Source organism: Plectrocnemia conspersa, unplaced genomic scaffold (genome assembly GCF_051122295.1).
Source record: "Plectrocnemia conspersa isolate PC_06_02 unplaced genomic scaffold, ASM5112229v1 ptg000010l, whole genome shotgun sequence".
Classification (NCBI taxonomy): Eukaryota; Metazoa; Arthropoda; class Insecta; order Trichoptera; family Polycentropodidae; genus Plectrocnemia; species Plectrocnemia conspersa.
In genome coordinates, this window is record NW_028277174.1 from 8,212,882 (window position 1) to 8,233,841 (window position 20,960).

Below are 20,960 nucleotides of genomic sequence, written 5' to 3' on the forward strand. Positions count from 1 at the left end.
CCAAACTATAAATAAATTATGTCCAAAATCCGTAAAAATACATTTACCATATTATAAGATTATAATAAAAATTAATAAATATTATTATTATTAATCATTTTAATAAAGAAATAATAATTTTATTTATAAATAAAATAAAATGTAAAGTAATTGGGATAGTAGCTCTGGCAATTAGTTGTATTAAAATAATTTATAAAATAATAGTAACAACAATTTAGCTAAAAACATTTTACTGCTTCTACAAAAAGATATTACTAAAAAATATACATATAATTATATACATATATAGTATTTTAGAAGTAAGCAAGGTTGCATGGACATAATATGCTTTACTGACCGATTCATAATTTATGCCCTTGATGTTTTCTTTCCTAAACATATCTAGAAAATAGCTACTGAGCAAACATTTCTATGTTCTTTAATAATATTTACATTATCATCACAGTCTTATTATGAAAAAATATAATACTTTATTCATCATAATCGATATAAAATTGTATATCTTTGTTCGAACAAGGCTAGTAAAAATATACTACTGGTCAATAATAATTACTCTGAATAATTGAAAACACTCATATAATTATCTAAGCATTATTGCACCAAAGCCTTATAAATTGTAACCAATACACATATTGCATACAGTCAGTCACCAAAACTCACCTACTTCGGACAAAAATATGGCAAAATATATGGGCGATTTAATTAGCCTGATTATAAGAACTTATCTACTGAAAACTTATTGTTTGGCTATATTCAAAGATACGGAGTTGGACTTGCAAGAAAGTGTACCCACGATCGTTTTTAATACAAATAATCTCTCCAGATCTATTTTAGAAACATTTGATTGCGGATGCTCAGATTATGTGATATCTGTGAAGGATCCAATACAATTTATGGATATTTTTGATGAAAACGTCCATATTACAAATCAAAGAAGGGGCAACAGGAAACTCATATTTTTACCTCATCTTGATAGCTTCGAAAATCGAATGATTTTGATTGATTTGTTGGAAGTAAAAGCTTTATCGTTCATACCAGATGTGCTTTTGATACTTCCAACTTGCGATTTGATCGGATCTGATGATGGATGCTTATCTTATGAATTGGGAACGCAAAAATATGTCGGTTATAATAACAATTCAAATGTGTTTATATTAGACCGTTACAATTCTACGAATGGTACTTTTGAGAAAAATGCTAATCTCTTTCCTGACAAACTGTCCAATATGCAGGGAAGAACAGTAAAAATGGCTACTTTTAGCTATAAGCCTTATGCTATTCTGGAATTGGATGAAAATGATGAAATCATAGGATTAGATGGTACTGAGATGAAAGCTGCTATAGAATTTTGCAAGTATGTCTTTTTCATATTTTTTTAACAAACTTATAGCATATTTAATGAAATGAAATTACAGATGGCTCAATTGTACGATTGAGATAATCAGAGATGACGAACACGAGTGGGGTGAAATTTGGGATAACAGAACAGGAAATGGTATTCTTGGAAATGTGGTGATCGATAGTGCTGATCTTGGATATGGTATAATACATAATATATTAAATATACATACGTACATCACATAAAACAATTACATTTACAGGTGCTTTATATTCTTGGTATCACGAGTATGGATTTTTAGATCTAACAATGCCTATAGTAAGAACAGGAATTACTGTCATAGCTCCAGTTCCAAAGTATAATTTATACTATATTAAAATATTTATGAACACTTAAAACAATAATAATATGTTTTATAGATTAATACCAAGCTGGCTTTTGCCTGTGTTACCATTCAATAGAACTATGTGGTCAAGTGTCTTTATAGCGTTAATGATAGGAGCAATCGGAATCTTTATAACTGGAAGAGTTAAAACGAATCCTTTTTCAATCTTCGAGTCATTGATGGCAACGCTAGGAATATTTGTTCAACAAGTATGTTTTTGAACTTAATATGAGTTGTATGAATTTCATTTAAGTTTTATTTTAGGTACCTTCATTAATTCATCCACCAATAGCGTTGAGATACGTTATTTTATTTCTACTATTACTTAGTTTACTAATTTCAAACATATATTCTAGTGGATTATCTAGCAGCATTACTGTGCCAAGGTAAGTAATAAAGTCATTTTTTTATAAATTTTAATTAAACGTTATTTATATTGTTAGATATGAAGATCCAATCAATACTGTACAACAATTAGTAGATAGCAACCTTGATTGGGGTGCTACACATGATGCTTGGATATTCTCCATTTTATTATCTACTGAAGTAAAATTTTAATGATATATTTTAATGCTAATTTATATGAACATATCTTAAATAATATTTCAGAAAAATATAGTACGACTAGTAGAAAAATTCAAGAAGTGGCCCGAAGCTAGATTAAAGTCTAAAGGAAAAACTAGAGACTTTGCATATAGTGTTGAAAGACTTCCAGCTGGTATTTAAATTGAATTGATTTAATTATAACATAAGTAAATATGGTACATATTTTAGGCCATTTTGCTATTGGAGAATATGTTACTGAAGAGACAGTTCCTTATCTTCAATTAATGGTAGAAGATATTTATTGGGAACAGTGTGTCTTCATGGCACGAAAGAGCTCTCCGTTCACAAAAAAGATTAATACATTCTTTGGAAGACTTCATCAATCTGGTTTACCACATTCTTGGGAGACTCAAGTTTGCTTGTCATAATTTATTATACATTACTAATCTACAGAATTTAAATTTTATTTAAATGAATTGCAGGTCGTATTAAAACATGCCAATTTTAAAGTTCAACTAGCAGTAAAGCTATCTTTGGGACGGCATGGGGATGGAAATGTTGGACCTAGACCGCTTGGAATTCGACATTTTCAAGGATCGTTATTCTTGTGGCTCTTTGGAATCATTGCAGCAGCTATTGCTTTATTGGTTGAATTATTTTACAAGCGTTTTTCAAAAAAATAATAACTGCTTTACTATATGTATGTAAAATTATTCTTTAATTTTGTACTTATCAAATAAAATTTTAAATTGTAGCTGCGTGGCTTATTAATGTACGATAGTAATTTATGAAAAACTTTTAAGCCTAGTGAATCAAAGGGGTTGTCTACTTTAGCATGCCATTCATTTAAAAAATAGTAATAAATATCTTGCTGTGTGGTCGATTTATTTTCAAATAAATAAGTATTTTTCATATAAAGCAATATATAATACACTTTAATAGAATTCTGAATATATGTTTTATTTTTCTTACCAAGAATTTAATTTCAAAGAAACCATAAACGTGTAAATATGTATTATGTCATCGCGTGTTTATACAGATAATACATTAGTTAACCACAATATTATCATATATTTTCTTTTAAATTAAGACAGTATATTTGTTTCAAATAAAATTTTTGTGTTTCTAAAGAATAAAAATATGATAACCAACTTCCTATTTAACCACAAAATGGATATACAAGTTTTTTGTATTATATTGCACGAATATGGATCCATTGTAGAGTAACAAAAATGTCTTATTATAATGAATATATATGTTATATTCTCCCACCTGTATATATATATTTCAATTCAAAACTAGTAATAAGTTTTCAGACCATAAAAATATACTATTAAGTATGGCTATCTAAAAATCAACACAATAATATTTTCTTAGATAGTATATAAATATGTTTTTCAATTTATATTTTATTCAAAACTGTGAATTTTTCAGCTTGTTTTCTTCATAAAAGGCTGCTTATAATATATAATAAAATAATTAAATTTAAATTACATTTCTATGATTCGTATTAATTTATTAGAATAGGGGCGCTCAATCAAATTTGTTAGGGGAGAAAAAACCATAGCTACGCCTCAACGACTAATTGAAACATGATAAACCTTGTATGTATTCATCAAATGACGCAATAAAGGGGGCGACTAAAATGGCTCCACGGGTTGTCTTGGCTGTTATATGTTTTATACTTCAGCCATAGTCGGAGGACAAAATATATTTTTTTTAAAAATAATCATTTTTGAAGACGAAATCTCTCGATCTGTTGTAAAGCAGTTGTACTTTTTGGTTCAGCGATTAAAGTCCGGGGGAAAGAAATGCGCGAAATAATACTAGTATGAGAAAGGAAAAATTGCATACAGAAAAATTTTCTTAATATAAAAAAATCAATATAAAAAATCGCAAACAGAATTTCAGAAGCAGTCAGTCGCGCTCCGCGTACCCAAGAATCATTCATAGAGAGAATGAAAAACAAAGTCGTCAACACTCAAAACATTGCATCAACGACTTCATTTGCGATATATTCCACTGAATAAAAAGAAGGATGTGTTATTTTATTCTCTTCATAAAGATTATCATTTAATCAACTTTGAAACGAAAAAAATTAAAAAATATAACAAATATATTTATTAATATGTTTGTTAAAAAGTGTGTATATGGATAAGTATGCATGCATATACGTATATGTTGAGCTAATGTATTGTAAATGTACGCTAATGAGGACCATCAACTTTTTTAAATATTATTTTTGCTTCGTTATGATTTTTTAAAATCTATTTTTAAATTTAATGGTTCAAATTAGACATTATTATTTAGGATTTTCAATGATGGTCAAAATGATTCAATCTATAAAAAGCTACTTGACATTTTCAATTCATTTGAAAGTGGGCTTACAACTTAACCACTTGGGTGCCGTGGACCCACAGGCGGGCAAAACTTGAGCAGACCACCAATGCCGCAGACCCGCCTGTGGGCTCCTGGCTGTACGCAAACACGACACGTCATATTTACATTTTTTTAACTGAGACCTCTTTGGTTCCCTTTATTGAACTAGAAATGGTTTTAAATATTGGTATTTATTTTTAATTACGACGTTTTGACAGCATATGCCACTAGGGGTGCCACTCGAGTGCTTATCGAAATATCACACTCAACAATGCCTAGTTGCACTTTGTCCAAGTGCTTCAAAGACTATCACACGAAGGACAAGTACTAATTGTGATTTTAAGTTCTTAGTGACAATCCCTACATTTTATTGTGAATTTTTTAACAATGTTTTTTAATATACCATAAATTCATTATTTAAAAAAATACTGGAAGTGCCAACCCGGACGAACTGAATTCGAAGAAATATTGTGTCAAGTTGTAACGCCATTCTTAAATTCGAATCAAAATATTTCGTTATACTGAGATCAGTCTTCGTTACAATGAAAACATTTTGTATGAAAGTTTATCGGGGTCAAATTGAAGATTCGTTATACTGGGAATTTCGATATTGCGGTATTCGTTACAAAGAGATTTCACTGTATTACGTTTTAAAATAGGTTTGCAACTTAACTAAATATTAATAAAACAAAAAAATACCAAAATGTTGTCAACATAAAAAATTTAAATTTATAATATACTTAACATATTTAAAAAATATAATAAACTAAGAATATTTGAAATCCATAATAAAATTAATTTTATTTTTAAGGTTGAAAAAATAAATTGCTTTAAATTGCCAACGTTCGCCAAAATTTAAGTACATTTTTTTTCTGTATTGAGAAGCTAATACAAATCCAAATTATTTATATTATATTTAAAATCCCGTATAAACTAAACATATTTCTCTTTCATATTTCATATTTTACAATTTAAATCGATAAAATGAATTGGGTAGTTCGTTTACTGGGATACCGGGATTTCCCTTAACTCTCAAATTTGTTACACGTGACTACTTTTCTGTCATCTGTCGGTGCAATTAAATAAACAGTGAAATATGTTATAATCACAGCATTTTTCTTACAAAGTGATAATTGAAGATGATTCAAAATTATGTAGCAATGGAATTATAGACAATATAATTAAAACTATAAATTATGAGTGTGCCAGTAAGTGTTTGGTAATATAAATAATATATCACGCTCATTCTAACAAAATTACTATTGACTTTTTAGGATCAAAATTAAAATACAAACAGCAGTGATTTGGCAATTAAAGGTACACATACTAAAGTTAATTAAACATATTATAATGGTATGATTAGCATGGTAGTAATAACGAAAAATCTCGTTACAATTTACATTTTAGAATTAAAAAGGTTACAGTTTACCCTCTATATATTATCGTTTAGAGTTAATTTTCAGAGGCAATGAAAGATCTAATAACATTTACATATGGCAAACAATTAAATTATGACGTACAACTTATCAGTTCAAGAAATGATGCCAATCTATGTGTTTAATCCTCTACGGTAACTTTCGTTAATTTTGTTCTGCCGTTGTCGTTTAAATTTCATTTATGGATAATATTAGTAGTAATAACGTGTTCAATGTTTAACTCTTGATAAAAGTCTTATTGTTTTCAATTATTTTCAGAAGCAATGATAGAAAAATTTGATGACCTATATGACGACAACGTAAAATTGGTATATATAAACAAAAAGTTGAAGTCACTGTTAGCAAGTATAATATTTTTATAAAGAACATACTACATAAGTTTGATGTAACTGAATATCTTGAATTTGGCTGTTCCAAGAGAGAAATGATTGCACGGAAGAAAATTTGATAAATAACCATGACGTAGATACATATTTTGCTACATCGGAATTAAAAATAACCTACTCTTAGATATTTTGTCTATCGATTGTTCCAGGTATGCAATCACATATTTATAATCATTGTGAGATGTCGTTTATTATATAACATTCAAGAAACTACACATGTATAAGCTGTCTGTTGGCTGATATATATAGCGCTGATATGATCGACATTAACTTTCAATACTGATACATACTAAGGATATATTACACGTTCACGTTTAAAATGTACCTGGCTTATTTGCAATTCTTAAAATCTAACGTATATGTGCATTAAATCGAAAGCAATGATAATGTTTATGTAATATAAAAGGAAAAACTCACTTTTGGGCCTCGGAGCCCGGCGACGGGAATTCAAAATTTGAAGATTTCATTACAAAGATTGTTTATTTAATTTAATCAATGTATTCTTCTCATCCTAAACACATTATGTATATATTTAATTTAAATAGTTATAATACACCTAGTTAATTTACAATCCGATTATTTATAAAAGGAAAAACTCACTTTTCGGCCTCGGAGCCCGCCGCCGGGAATTGAAAAATTGAAGATTTCACTACGAAATTGTTTCATGATTGCTTATCTAGTTTAATCAATGTATTCTTCTAATCCTCAATACATTCTGTATACATTTAATTTTCATAGTTATAACACACCTAGTTAATTTGCAATCCGATTATTTATATTCAGTCAAATGACGAATTAATGAAAATTATTGTCGCGTAGCAAAATTTTATTACTAAATAATAATTATTTAAAACTGTTGTCACGTTACTGTCGGCCATCTTGTTTTATATTTGAATGCTTATTTTTCATTGGTCGAAACAACAGAATGGCTTACCGGTGGCTTGGAAATCAATGGAACAAAATTCAAATTTTATTTTTATTATTGTAATTAAATATATTTCCTCTGTTCTGTAAAATCACCATCGATGTATGAATCACTGTAGATACATTTTTAGCAATTTTAAGATGCCATTGATTATAATTCGAATAAAAATTGAGTAAATACATATGTCATAAAATGAATGACATTTTTGAGGAATCATTTATTTTGTATATTTCAAGTAGGTAGGTAACACGCTCGACTGTCGATGTAACTAGCTCACAATGGAGAGTTCATACACTCACTAGATGAAGCATACACGATTCGTGCATTACCTAGGGAAAGTATACATGAAATTAAGATATACTTTGTCTATACTCTATTTTCGTTAACACAATCAGAGAGCTATAAAACAGCTATGAAAGGATAAACCCAAACTTGCCATCTCTTTCTCAATTATGAATAATTATGAAATGGATAGCTCTCGAACTGACTGTGTTAACGCAAATCGAGCATAGTCATTACATAATTGATCGAAATTTAACACTTTAACTGTAACATGTACATGTGAAATGTTAAAACAAACGTGTTTGTATAATTGCCATCATGACGCATTGTGGAAACCTGTCGAGTCATGATAGTCAGATTTATATAAAAAAATAATATCATTTTTGTATTAATATTGGGTTGAGGGACAATTCATCCGAGTTTACATTATATCTTTTAGGAAATTAGCTTTAATGTATGAGTGTTTTAGATTACAAACACATTTCTGGAACAACTTATGTTTGCAATTAATTGTGCTACTGTATTTTAATCTTCATGAAAATAAATACATTTCATTACCGAGTATACTTGGTGATGCTAGAAATAAATAATATATGTTTGGACTAGTACATTCGACCATGTCAGGGAAGAGGATAGTCTGACCATATTTTTTTATTACAGAAGCCCTGGTCTATTTATCCAAATCTCAACAAATTCAAAAAACAGCGCCAGCCCACACAAGTAAACCCATTCGAAACAGCGCAACGAAAAGTACATCAATACGCATGCGCCGCTCACATTCACGAACAGCCGGCGCATTTGAATCGATCGATACAAGCTCGCGCACAAACAACTCAACGCCAGCTTGGTGGTCAGTCCATTTTGAGCCATGGCGCAGGCGAGCGCCCTATTCTTCTTGGTACTGTGCCTAGCTGGTGCTCTTACAAAGGCTGAGTTCGTGTGGAAGCACCACAACAACGAAGAACTCCTGGAAGTCCTTTTAGAAGTCCACAAAAAATGTCATTCGATAACGCGCGTTTACACCCTCAGTGAAACATCTGTTAGGGGAGTTCCCCTATATGTGATAGAGTTTGGACCGAGGCCTGGACACCATGAGCCTAGTAAGATTTTTTAATAACTATAATACTATTTCAACACTATATATAGATTAACATATGTAAGACAATAAACAGATAAAATATCAAAACCAGTCAATACACATTTCTCAAAGCATGCAATGTATTAAATTATTAATATGCACTAGATATACATTACTATTTATACTGTGCTTGAATTAATTTAATATTTCAAATCATTTGGCTAGCATATGTTGTACAGTTGAAAGACTAGGAAGGACTACTATACCGAGAAAATATTTATTATACTATTTAACGTTGGAGTAGATACAATGATTAATATTTCGATTGTATTTTTTATTTTAAATATATTAAGTATTATTATACACAACTATGTGAAACTATTACACGAAAAGTGCAATAAACATATGAAAAATTAAAACAAATGTGACTATATAATATATAAAATTAACTTTGTCATTAAAATGCAGTATAATGGGTCACTAAACTATTATTATTACTTTGATTGTATTACATATGAAGCGTGTAAAATGTTAAGGGTGAACTCAACAAGGCTATCATTTTTTTATTTAATAATAATATTTTCCAAATCTTAAAAATATTCCAGAATTAATACCTTAATATTTATAAAACAAATTAAAAACATTGCATTTTAATTGCCCTATGGCGGATGGATATTTATTCATTATTAATGTTGGCCCAATGCATTACAACGGGGAATGTGCCATAATGGCTCCACTTAGTTTGTTAGTCCAATGTATCTGAATAAAATAATAGTTTTTAATAAAATAAACAAAAACCATATACGCGATGATGTTATTTAAATGATTCTAAAAACTCGTCACTGCTCTAAATATACAATGTTTTGAATAAAGTTCTGCTGTAAATTTACATGTTTAATTTGATTTTTTTTGTCTCGACAAAGCCGCGCAAGACAAATCCACGCAAATGTCAATGCCGCCCCAACAAACCCGCGCCAACAATTCCACGCGGAACAAAGTTTAAAAAAAATGAAATAAAAAAAAACTTTTTTTTTGGATTTATTAATATTTATTCATTGATCATCGATAGAAATAAACATACTTATGATAATTATTTGACCAAAATTACGTCATTTCGTTCAGGATTCATTATCATATTTGCCATTAATATTGTGAGTGATTTACGGACTGCTTATCAATAGAAATTTACATACTCACGATAATTATACATTATACCACCAAAATTACCACACGATAGATTGCAAACATTAAAGCAAATTAGAATTAGAATATTTAAGAAGGGTGGCACGCAAAATTGAAATTTAAACTCTCTACTAAGTATGTCTTAATTTTTTTTAATAAATTTTTACTTTATATAATTCATGATTATTTTATATAATGAGTATGTTTTAATTTTTGTTGGATATTAAATACAATAGAAATCAAAGTATATAAATCAGTGACATATATTTTATTAAGTTTAAGCTTGTAATCAATATATGTGACTTTGCACCACCTAGTTCGATTATATAATAATTCTTCATCACGATATTCATCCGTGAGCTTAGTGAGAAACATCTTTAGATAACCTAATCTGTAATGATTGATCGGAATTAAAATTACATAAAAATCACTAATTAGTGATAACTAGACACTATAGAAACTGAAAAACCCTATGGAATGGGTCCATATGGGATTCGAACCTGCGTCTTTCGGATCATCGGTCTATAAAAAAAATCAGAATATGCTGAAATCAACACACAGGGCCAGCCTTAGCTTATTTAGCACCCCAAGCAAATATAATTTGTTCCCCCCCCCCCCACACACACACACATATTATCATCACAATACATTTAAAACATGGTCTGATAAACATTAAAAAATCAAATTTGTGAATGTTTCACTCATGAAATTAAATTTACCACGAAAGAAGCATTTATTTGTCTAGTTAATGTAACATTAAGTAACTGGGCGAATTAGGGATTAAATTCGCTTGAAGCGAATAGGCAATACACTAGAAATCAATGGGGCTCTGAAAATAAACACATCCTCGTCTTTAATTGTACTTAGCAGCACAATGGAAGTACTGACCTTGAGGGTTAGTTTGTGTTTGTAATTCAACGCAACGAAGTTAAGAACGTAACTCTCAACTAATAACTTCTTTGTCCATTATCTTGCCAACCAAGCAAATTGAACGTGTTGTTACGAGCATCATCGTATGTTTAGGTTCTTAGATAATTATTCAAATATTTAGTGCGTGAAATTTAAATTGATAAAATAAAATACAATTTACATTTAATTTATCGGAAGGGGGGGGGAGTGATGATATTTTTCTCAGGGTCCTAAAGTGAAAACTCGCGAATTGCAACTATGTGGCTAAGAAGAGGGTCACTTATGTTTGAAGCAGAGTCCTATAGAGTAACTATGAAAAAAATTTAGTACGGTCAAAATTATTTTTATTATTTTAATTATAATTAAAATAGTTATTCTATAACATATTGTTATTTTTAAATTACCATTACTACTTTTTTATAAAAACACAACATGTTAAACTAAATAAATATAAATATAGCCAAAAAATATATAATTCCACTTTTAAAAAAATGTTAGATATTTAGCTAACGTGAGTAGAACTACAATAAATTCTCATGCATACATGAAAACCATTAACTTATACTAAACTATAATATTTCTATTGAGAATTATAAGTCTGCCATTTCCAATTAAAATTAGTTAAGATCATTAAATATTATTACCACTATTATTTTTAATTAAGTATTATGACTATCAATATTAACATACATATATTATATAGCTGCAGTTAAAAATTAAAATCAAATTAGCAATTGGTTTAATATATGACTAGTTAAGATGCTTGTATGAATTAAAAATCATCTAATGACAGCTTGTTTTACAATAAAATTCAAGTTACAGGTACAATAAGTTTAAAACGTAAATACATAGATTAAAAATGAATGATTTCTATAAACTTTAAGAACATGTTTATCTTTTTATTATTAAAAGATGTACTTATGATATCATCAATATGATAAATCTCAATCTTTTACATTTATTCTATGACCATTCATCATTAACTGCTACACTAACTGATTTAGCAGATACCACTATTTATTCTGTATGGTACCCCCTAGTTTAATAAGCCAATTTTATTTATATTTTCAATAGTCTACGATTAAATGTCACTTTGACTAAATGAACATAGATTCGACTATTACAACTGTCTAACAGCGAACGAAGGTCTGCTCGGTCTAGCAAAAATCACACATGCTTGGCACCAAAATGTATATAAATACATTAGGCACTATAATTAAAAGAAAAAATATATTGCTATTCATATTTCATATAAAAATAATATATCACGACATAACTAATTAAGACTAAATAATAATAAAAGCAAAGCATTAAATGTATCTGATAAAGTTAAAACACTGCTGACCTTGAAAATATTATTATATGAAGACATATTTTCTTAACGGTAAACTAATCATACCTATTGTTTCATTTATTGAAAACAAATTAATTTGCCATTATCTATGGTACTTCTGCTTAAATTGCATTTATTTATATTTTTTTCCATTGTTCTTCTATAAACGCTTAATGATAACCTATACAATTTAATAACATTTGGCCAAATGGTATGACGTCAAACTAATTTATCCTTCTGAAAGTACTTGTGATAATGTGATAGCATCATATATTGTTTTTTCATTATTGCAGTGGTACCTGAGTTCAAGTACATTGCCAACATGCACGGTAATGAAGTTCTCGGAAGGGAAATGCTATTAGGACTGGCAGATTATTTATGTACAAAGTATATTGAGAAAGACGAAGAAATCTTAAGGCTGTTGCAGATAACACGAATACATCTTTTACCATCTATGAATCCAGACGGCTGGCAAACATCCACTGAAGTTGTAAGTTGACAATGATCTCACTATATATATATTGGTTATGTATTAAACATTAACTCTTTCATAGGGAGGTAAAGATTACTTAATCGGAAGGAAAAACAATCACTCTATAGATCTCAACAGGAACTTCCCAGACTTGGACAGGATTATATTCACATACGAGAAGAACGGATACGACATCAACAATCATTTACTGCCGGAATTGGATCGACTCTCCCAACCGGTATGTTCAAAATAGTATATTATTTATATTAAGACAACAACTGAAATTTTTGTATGATTGTAAAATTATTTAGCTTCTGTAGAATGATTGTGTACTTCCATATTAATGATACATTCTATAGAGAATTGCATAATACAAAACAGCCATGAGATTATCATTCAGCTACTATTGGTCAAGATCAATATTTTTTTACGGTTGTAAAATAAAAAGTAATATGCTTTGAGTGTTCTATTTCAATCTGATGACAGAATCCACTAGCATTGCAGGGATCTTAGATTACCGTTGAAGAGGCAATTTAGAATTTTATATTTATGATATAAACAGTGGTACAGCGTTTCACCGGCCGCCACTAGATATATACTTATATATAAAACACAAAAAAATTAAGCATTTAATAACACTGAACACGCCACTGAAGCCACAGGTTATAGAGCACATTATCCAAGAGGCACAAACCCTCGACAACGCACCATCTAGAAACTGTTGGTTGCCGGAGTGCACAGATGAGGTTGTTGTCCTTAGGTAGACGAAGGGGAACAGACTCCTGGCTGACATTCTAAGAGAGGCCATAGTTTGAGGGTCCTCCAACAAGCCCAGGACCCAGGATCAACCGTCTGAGATTTATGTATTACCTTTCGTACTCGACTATGATCACAGATTTTTTTACAGTTATATTGTATTATTGAACTCGTAACTATAGACGATGATTTTGTTTACTTTTATTAATCTCCTAGCACAAGTAGGCAAATGGAGAATTGGAAAGTGAAAGTATTATGACTCAATGGGATATGCCTTAATCATATGTGCTCAATTTGAATTTAAAATCCCAAGTGAATAACTGGTAGATTATTCTTCATCCATTATTTGTTAATTTAGTAAAATGAATATGCTGCAACTGGGATTACGTTTTTTACATTATTATTATATGTTTTTATTCCAGATTGAACCTGAAACCAGAGCCGTGATGCGGTTCGTAATGCAAGTTCCATTCGTATTAAGTGCTAATTTCCACGGTGGGGACCTCGTCGCTAATTATCCGTATGACGATAGTCGCTCTGGTGTACCTTCCAACGAATATTCAAATACTCCGGATGATGATACATTTAGGTACGCATATTTGAAATGGTTTAAAAATGAAATAATCAATAATATTCTAATATATTTCTTATGAATATTCTAGAGATTTGGCTCTGACATATGCTACTCTTCATGCTGATATGGCATCGCATGACCGCAAAGGTTGCAATCCACCAGACGATAAACTGTATGAAAAAACTGAGCCTTATAACTTTGGCTTACAAAATGGGATCACTAATGGAGCTCAATGGTACAGCGTTAAAGGAGGTAATGATTTTATTTATTCATTTTTACAAACTGATAGTGTAGTCTTCACAAAAATATTCATTGTTTATTTTCTGATATAATACACTACACATTGTTTGCTAGAATAAGCATTCTTATCGGTAGACAGCATTTAGTTAATAAAAAGTTTATCTGTAATCCTTTAAGGGATTCGTACAACTAATGAACAACCTTTTTTAGATTGGCATGCTGATAAATGATAATTTGAGATTATAATAATGCTACCATGATGCATATGAGTTTTATTTTTGGAAAAGCGTTCCAGATATGTTTTGCCTTCATAGAATTTTGTACAAAAATTAACAAATTTGCGCTCCTACTTTTTAATTGATTAGATAAACATTTTAATTGATGTAAAGAAAACGTATGAGGTGAGTTAAATGAAAAACTTCAAAGTGAGATAAAAATTTGAAAACACCGTTCTACTGTGTTGTGAATTAGCAGTAGTAGTATATATAGTTTAAAGAATGGTCCTCTTGTAGCTGTACAAATCAAGTAATGCTTTGAAGCAAAGGGTAGAACTTCCTAGAATTGTTACTGCAGATCTCTATGGTGATTTTTACATCTTTGTATTACTCAAAAAGGCGATGAGATGAAAGATACCTAAGTTTGACGAAGAGTTGTAGCAGCCGATGAACAATTTGCTTCATACGCAATGAAAATATCTATCCATTTTCTAGACTCTAAACAAGTTGTATGTACATGCTTCATTAGACTCACACTCGTACGATTACAAAAAATTCAATATAACGGTACATAAAATAAGTATTCTTTTCATTTAACATTCGCTAAAAAACAACAATTTGTAAATTAACACGTTCTTGCCTCGTGTGTTTTTTTTAAATTATAGCTTCATTCATAATTTATATTATTTTAGGTATGCAAGACTTCAACTATCTATCTTCAAATGACTTCGAGATAACAATCGAACTTGGATGTGATAAATATCCACCTGCGGCAGATTTGAAGAAGGAATGGGATAGAAATAGGGCGGCTCTTATCGGCTTCATTTGGAAAGTACACAATGGAATCGTTGGTTTGGTCAGAGATACAGCAGGCAGGCCAATACCCGGAGCTCTAATTAGAGTAAGAAACATTACAGATTCTTGGAGGCACACTGACATCAGACACGATATAACTTCAGGTCTGTAAACTTATATTAATATATATTAAAGTAACTTTGAAATACTTATTTATCTGAATTATTCCAGTTCATTCCGGTGATTACTTCCGACTGTTAACTCCTGGATTGTATGAAGTAATCATTCACAAGGACGGTTACATACCAGAAACAAAGCGAGTTAAAGTACGTAACACTCCATTTAAGACAGCTACGAGGTGCGATTTTACTCTCCGCAAATCACCCGTAAGTGCTTTGAATACATTTTAACATAATGATGTCACCTTGTTTACTAATACTTTAACATATTTCATATTTGGTCTTTAGTTTGAAAAACCAATTGACGATTCGTATGATACGATTGAGAAAAATGAGATTCGGGATATAAACAGTGGATGGGAAAGAACTGGGCGTATTCGTTACTAACAATCACAAATAGTACAATAACATTCTTCTCCATAAAGTTGAAACTGTAACATAATATAACATATTTTAAAATCATATAATTTGAAAAAATGTGTATCATTTACAGTCCAACGTAAGAAATGTGCGGAAAAAGTCACAAAAAACTGTTTGAGATAAAAATGATTTTTTCAGTTCATAAAAATAGACTCTAATATACTTATAGTAAATAAATTATATTCAATATATTAAAACTAATATATTTTAATAAATACTCAGAAAATATTTTTCTCACAATTATATTGACATTGATTTGAGTTGTAATGCAAGGGAACAAGTCTACCAACATAATTTTTCCGCACATATTTTCATTAAAAACTAAACAGCTTATGATTGTATAAAACGTATGTATAAATTCTTGTTTTGTTAATACCATTTTATACATTATTAGATTAAATGTATTAAATATGCTTTATATTAACTTAACAATAGTTTAACTGAGCTCACCAATAAATACTCTGTGGTAATAATTATACTTAAATGTTTTAGATGATTTAATTATATGTACTTTTTTCAATATATGCAATAGTTTTTTTCTTATCGTTACAAGAAATATGGTATGAGTACTGTACCACAAAGAAATATTGTGAGTATATGTAGGTTGAAGATATTTTCATTCCGATGTACATAAGTTGAATGAAAAAAATGTTGAAACTTAAAATTACTGTTACTTTTAAGTTGTGATGCTCTAATTTAACACTGAATGAAGATGCGTTACGAGAGGGACAATGCTGGAACTGGACCAATAGGAAAAAAGCTAGATTGATGCTATATAACTTTGCTTTGGCAAAGTGTTATTTAATGCAAACTGAAAAATGCTTAAATGAACGAAATATGAGTGAGTTAATGAATTAATATTTTACATTCTTCACTACAAAGTAAATTATTAATTTTCTTTAATTTAATTGAACTGTACATACTACATTATTATTATTATTAATATAAATAAAAAACACATATTGTTATATAATAACATAGTAAATTATTAATTTTTTTCAATATAAACATTGATGATGACAATATGTGTATAAATTAAAATTAATCTAAATATGTACGTTTATCCAATTTTATTGATCACAAATTTTGTATATACATAAATTCTTATTATAAAATGTTTAATAAAACATATCTTTTATGCATATTTAACCAATATTTATTAAGAATTGTAATTTGAATTTACTATTTCATACATTTAATTGAATTACTATAATACATAATAAAGAATATTTTAAAACAACATATTGATTTTTATTTTACAATTAAATATGTTTACTGCACTACTACATTTCATGTATCCCAGACGCTTAATAAAGCATATTATGATTACCCTCCAAAGTCGTACTAATAGAAATTTCTGCTGGAAAGTCGAAGTTTCTTTGGCCAAACAAACAAAATAACAATTATGCTTATTCGCATGGATCATTGCCAGTATCCATTAATAATTATGGAACAATTGCACTAAAACCGTTGAACCATATTTTAACAAAATGTCACTGAATAAGCACATATGTTGCCAAATGAATATAATTTTGGGTCTGGTTTCGCCTCAAATCATCTGCATTGGTTAAATGATAGTGACTGGAAGGGACATTTAGACCTCAACTCATTTCAAATAGTATTTAACACTACTGTACTTAATCACAGAACTACTGCTTTACTTCGGAGTAGAAATACAGATAGTTCAGCCAAACTTGCACCACAAGAAGCTACACCAAATCAACCAATTTCACTTTAACCGTCAGATCTCATCTAGCCAAACATTCGTCCTGAATCTATAAGAGTATAACAATAGATCTTGGAGACTCCAACGGAGCACTACTACGGCAAGAATAAATATATGTATATGTATATCTTTATTACATAATTTCGGCGTGCTTTAAAAATAAATTGTAATAAAATATTGTAATCATTAGAATAACCATGTGTAGTATAATACATACTTATACATCAACTACCTAGAGAATCGAAAATCACTCCTTCCAATAAGTTCTGGAGTTCCGCAAAGCAATGTTTTTGGGTCGACACTGTATTAAATAAGTACCGCTGATATTCTCACTACAAAACATACCATTATATTTGCAGATCCCATAGTCAAAATATATACTACTAACTAGTTCTAAAAATCAGCTCAAATAACATTCACAATGAGGAGAAAATATAGCCCACCGGTAAAACAATTAAGAACTTACACAATATGAAAACAGCATCATTCGATTATCTCAGCTCAATATTAGGAAGCAAACTGTTACTATACAAAACTATTTTAAAGCCAAAATAGATACATGTAATTAAAATCTGGGGTATAATCAATAATTCCAACATAGATATACTACAGATACCATTTAAAAACAATGAGATGTTTCACAGTTGCTTCATGTTTCATAACAAACAACGCTTCATTGACATTTTCACATAAGGATGATTTGAAAAGATATATTTCGAAGGATTGGGGTTATAACCTAATGAGATAGTAATGGAGCTAATTTATAAAGATAGATGTAAATAGTAAACACGAATTTATAATATATATCAAACGAAAATTGTATTAAAAGTAAGACTCAATAAAGTTTAAACAGTATGTAAAAAATATCTTTAATTATATTATTACATAATAAAGGATATTTTAAAAGAAACATTGTCCTAATAATATTTAAGACTGAAGTATTTTATTGCTTGTTTAATATTTGTGTACCTTATATTTATACAAAATATGTGAAAATGTTTTATTATGCTATTTAACAATACATATGTTTGTCTCTAAAACACTCAAATAAATAATATATAGGGACAGATTTCATTTACCTATAATAAAATAAAACTAATTCATACAATACATTTTATTTATTTTACACTTATTACATTTACTTTTAGCAAAAATATGTACAAACTTACAAACCTATGTTTTTTTTATAAAACTGGATGACTAATAAAAAAGGTGTTATGCGGAAAGTTAATATAACTTTGTAATGTCTTTCATATGTATATGAAGAAACTTCATAGTCATATATCAAGAAGATAAAACATGTATTATTTGATCATAAAGGCATTTTAACTAACTTAAATTATATTTACATAATGTGTTAAAATACTAGACGGACAGTAGAAAAGATAGATAACTTAAATAACTTATAATTGATTGCTAGTATTTTAAGACATTGTGTATAGATAAATGGTCAGATTAACAGATTAAGCTTATACTAATTGAGTTGTAAACTCAGTGGCACCATTAAGGTAATCATATTTTTAATATCAATGAAATTCTGGTATAGTTCTTAAATATACATAAATTTACATGTAAATTAATATCACTTACATAAATCGAATTAAAATTAAATTAAAAGCAAATATTATTTTCGACCTGAAGTTTTCCAACATTTTGGACTTCAATTGAGAATAATTGAACTACTCGTTAGAGAAATAATAAAATATTTATATATACAAACCTCGTCACGTAATTAAATTCGTTATTTAAAATAATATAATCACTTAGTATAAAATTTATTAATTGAATCAAGCTTTTCCATAAGGTTGTAAGTACTAAAATCTGGTAAAATTGCTTTGAGAATGTATTTATATATATTTTTGAATATAAATTCGTTAGACTTTTAACAGTGTATATAAGCGAGATCTAAATAGGCAGTAATTGAAGCCTTCAATCCTCAATCATAATAAACATTATTTGATAAATCATTAAGAACAGGTTGTTATAAACATAAAAATAAATAAGTATACTTTCTAGGGCATCAATAGCTTTGTATACCTTAGAACTTTTGGAACAAGCATTATTATTATCAGCAAAGAGAGGAAATTATAAATAGTGTGGCAAACCAATATTAATAGTCCAACAAACAAATAAAGCAACAGCAATTATCTCATCATAGATAATTATTTTCCTGTGAAATTTTAATACTTACAACATTTTGAAGAACTTTGATTATGTAGAAAAATATATCGTTACAATTTATATGACTCAAACTCCGATTTAAAAATTTTTAATATAATATAAATATTTTTCTATATATAAAAATCAAAATATTCTGACACAGCATGACAGGAATACTTGATAATTTTTATATGAAAGTATTGCATTGAAGAATATATATATTATTTATTATATTAATGACGAGAGCGATGAGCGCCGGAGTGTCGACTTCCCGGTCTTGACTGTACAATTGCATAATGATCACTATTATCTGACACTGACCTGGAATTAAAGTAAAAAATGTATGAATACAAAACCCATTAGGCATTTTTTCCTGAATTAACATACAATAGCTTGTTTGAACAAATTGATAAAATAATACCTAGTAGAATGAATTGTAGATGATGGATATCTAGAGCCATACTGACTTCCATGCCAGCTTCTATACGGATCGTAATCCTCAACGACAGATGGATCTTTTTCTAATACCTAGAAAATTAAATTAATTTTAATACTATTGTACAGATTATATTAAAATATTTATAGAAACGTTCAAACCTCTGTTCTAGCACATGAACATGTCATAGCCGAGCATAAGAAGCAGTTGATAATCAACATAACTAAAAACATAATACCGAGAGCGATGGCTAAGTAAAGTAACCATGCCGGATGAACGGCTCCTTCAGCACATAGCTCTTCGACTCCTAGAATATAATATAATTTAATATACGCTCTTCATAAGTGAATTAATTTTGTATAATTACTTGGTATTTCTCCAGGATTCAATACAAATACATTAGCCGAAGCAGAAACTGAACCATCTTCAACCGGTAACGGAGCTCCACTGCTTGAAGAACAATCTACAGGCACACAGCCACCTATAAGGTAGATTAGAATCATATAAATATCCAATGACGTTCTATGAAAATCAGTAGTACTCACACTACATAATAAAATCAATTTTATATAGCTATCACAGCGCCAAATACTGACTGGAGTACTGCACTATGGCAACACTCCGTTCCAGCCCACGGGCGACTTATGTTGATTTTTTAACCTGATATTGTGTTACTACTTTATTTTTACTAATCTAAACTAAAATAGTGTCTAAGAAAATACCTAAAATTCTGAAACCGATATACAATGGTGACTCAAACAAATCTTATAAACATATTCCAATGTAGTCTTCGTGCTGTTTAATAAA

At 29.2% G+C, this 20,960-nt stretch overlaps 3 protein-coding genes across 4 annotated transcripts in view; 2 read left to right on the plus strand and 1 right to left on the minus strand.

Annotated features, from left to right (window-relative positions):
- Window positions 1-677: 677 nt before the first annotated feature.
- LOC148230539 (uncharacterized) lies at window positions 678-4,980 on the plus strand. The gene is made up of 11 exons (XM_088195683.1): window positions 678-1,354; window positions 1,416-1,540; window positions 1,602-1,695; window positions 1,759-1,933; window positions 1,989-2,110; window positions 2,168-2,270; window positions 2,334-2,442; window positions 2,499-2,683; window positions 2,753-2,917; window positions 4,650-4,764; window positions 4,868-4,980. Exons 1-11 carry the CDS (start codon window positions 678-680, stop codon window positions 4,978-4,980), a joined length of 1,983 nt encoding a protein of 660 aa, XP_088051809.1.
- Window positions 4,981-8,477: 3,497 nt separating this feature from the next.
- On the plus strand, window positions 8,478-19,787 carry LOC148230540 (carboxypeptidase E-like). 2 transcript variants are annotated; one of them, XM_088194614.1, is made up of 8 exons: window positions 8,478-8,778; window positions 12,474-12,670; window positions 12,735-12,890; window positions 13,831-13,997; window positions 14,071-14,234; window positions 15,130-15,396; window positions 15,464-15,618; window positions 15,700-19,787. In XM_088194614.1, the coding sequence occupies exons 1-8, from the start codon at window positions 8,547-8,549 to the stop codon at window positions 15,796-15,798; spliced, it is 1,437 nt and encodes a 478-aa protein (XP_088050740.1). In that variant the 5' UTR covers window positions 8,478-8,546; the 3' UTR covers window positions 15,799-19,787. The 2 variants fall into 2 exon arrangements, with proteins under 2 accessions (XP_088050740.1, XP_088050741.1); XM_088194615.1 differs by having other exon boundaries at window positions 8,489-8,778; window positions 16,513-19,787.
- The window catches only part of LOC148230541 (uncharacterized), a 44,970-nt gene continuing 42,670 nt past the window's right edge, over window positions 18,661-20,960 (minus strand). The window contains exons 8-11 of the mRNA XM_088194622.1: window positions 20,521-20,634; window positions 20,315-20,460; window positions 20,139-20,245; window positions 18,661-20,038 (exon numbers count right to left, since the gene is read on the minus strand). Of these exons, the coding sequence (XP_088050748.1) occupies window positions 19,951-20,038; window positions 20,139-20,245; window positions 20,315-20,460; window positions 20,521-20,634 (455 nt within the window). The 3' untranslated portion in view covers window positions 18,661-19,950. The remainder of the gene's footprint in view (window positions 20,039-20,138; window positions 20,246-20,314; window positions 20,461-20,520; window positions 20,635-20,960) is intronic.

Coding starts and splice junctions, on each gene's coding strand:
- LOC148230539 (XM_088195683.1), top strand. CDS start 678: ATGGCAAAATATATGGGCGATTTAATTAGCCTGATTATAAGAACTTAT. Junction 1,696..1,758: donor GTCATAGCTCCAGTTCCAAA/GTATAATTTATA, acceptor TATGTTTTATAG/ATTAATACCAAGCTGGCTTT. Junction 2,111..2,167: donor AGCAGCATTACTGTGCCAAG/GTAAGTAATAAA, acceptor TTATATTGTTAG/ATATGAAGATCCAATCAATA.
- LOC148230540 (XM_088194614.1), top strand. CDS start 8,547: ATGGCGCAGGCGAGCGCCCTATTCTTCTTGGTACTGTGCCTAGCTGGT. Junction 12,671..12,734: donor GGCAAACATCCACTGAAGTT/GTAAGTTGACAA, acceptor ACTCTTTCATAG/GGAGGTAAAGATTACTTAAT. Junction 12,891..13,830: donor TGGATCGACTCTCCCAACCG/GTATGTTCAAAA, acceptor TTTTTATTCCAG/ATTGAACCTGAAACCAGAGC.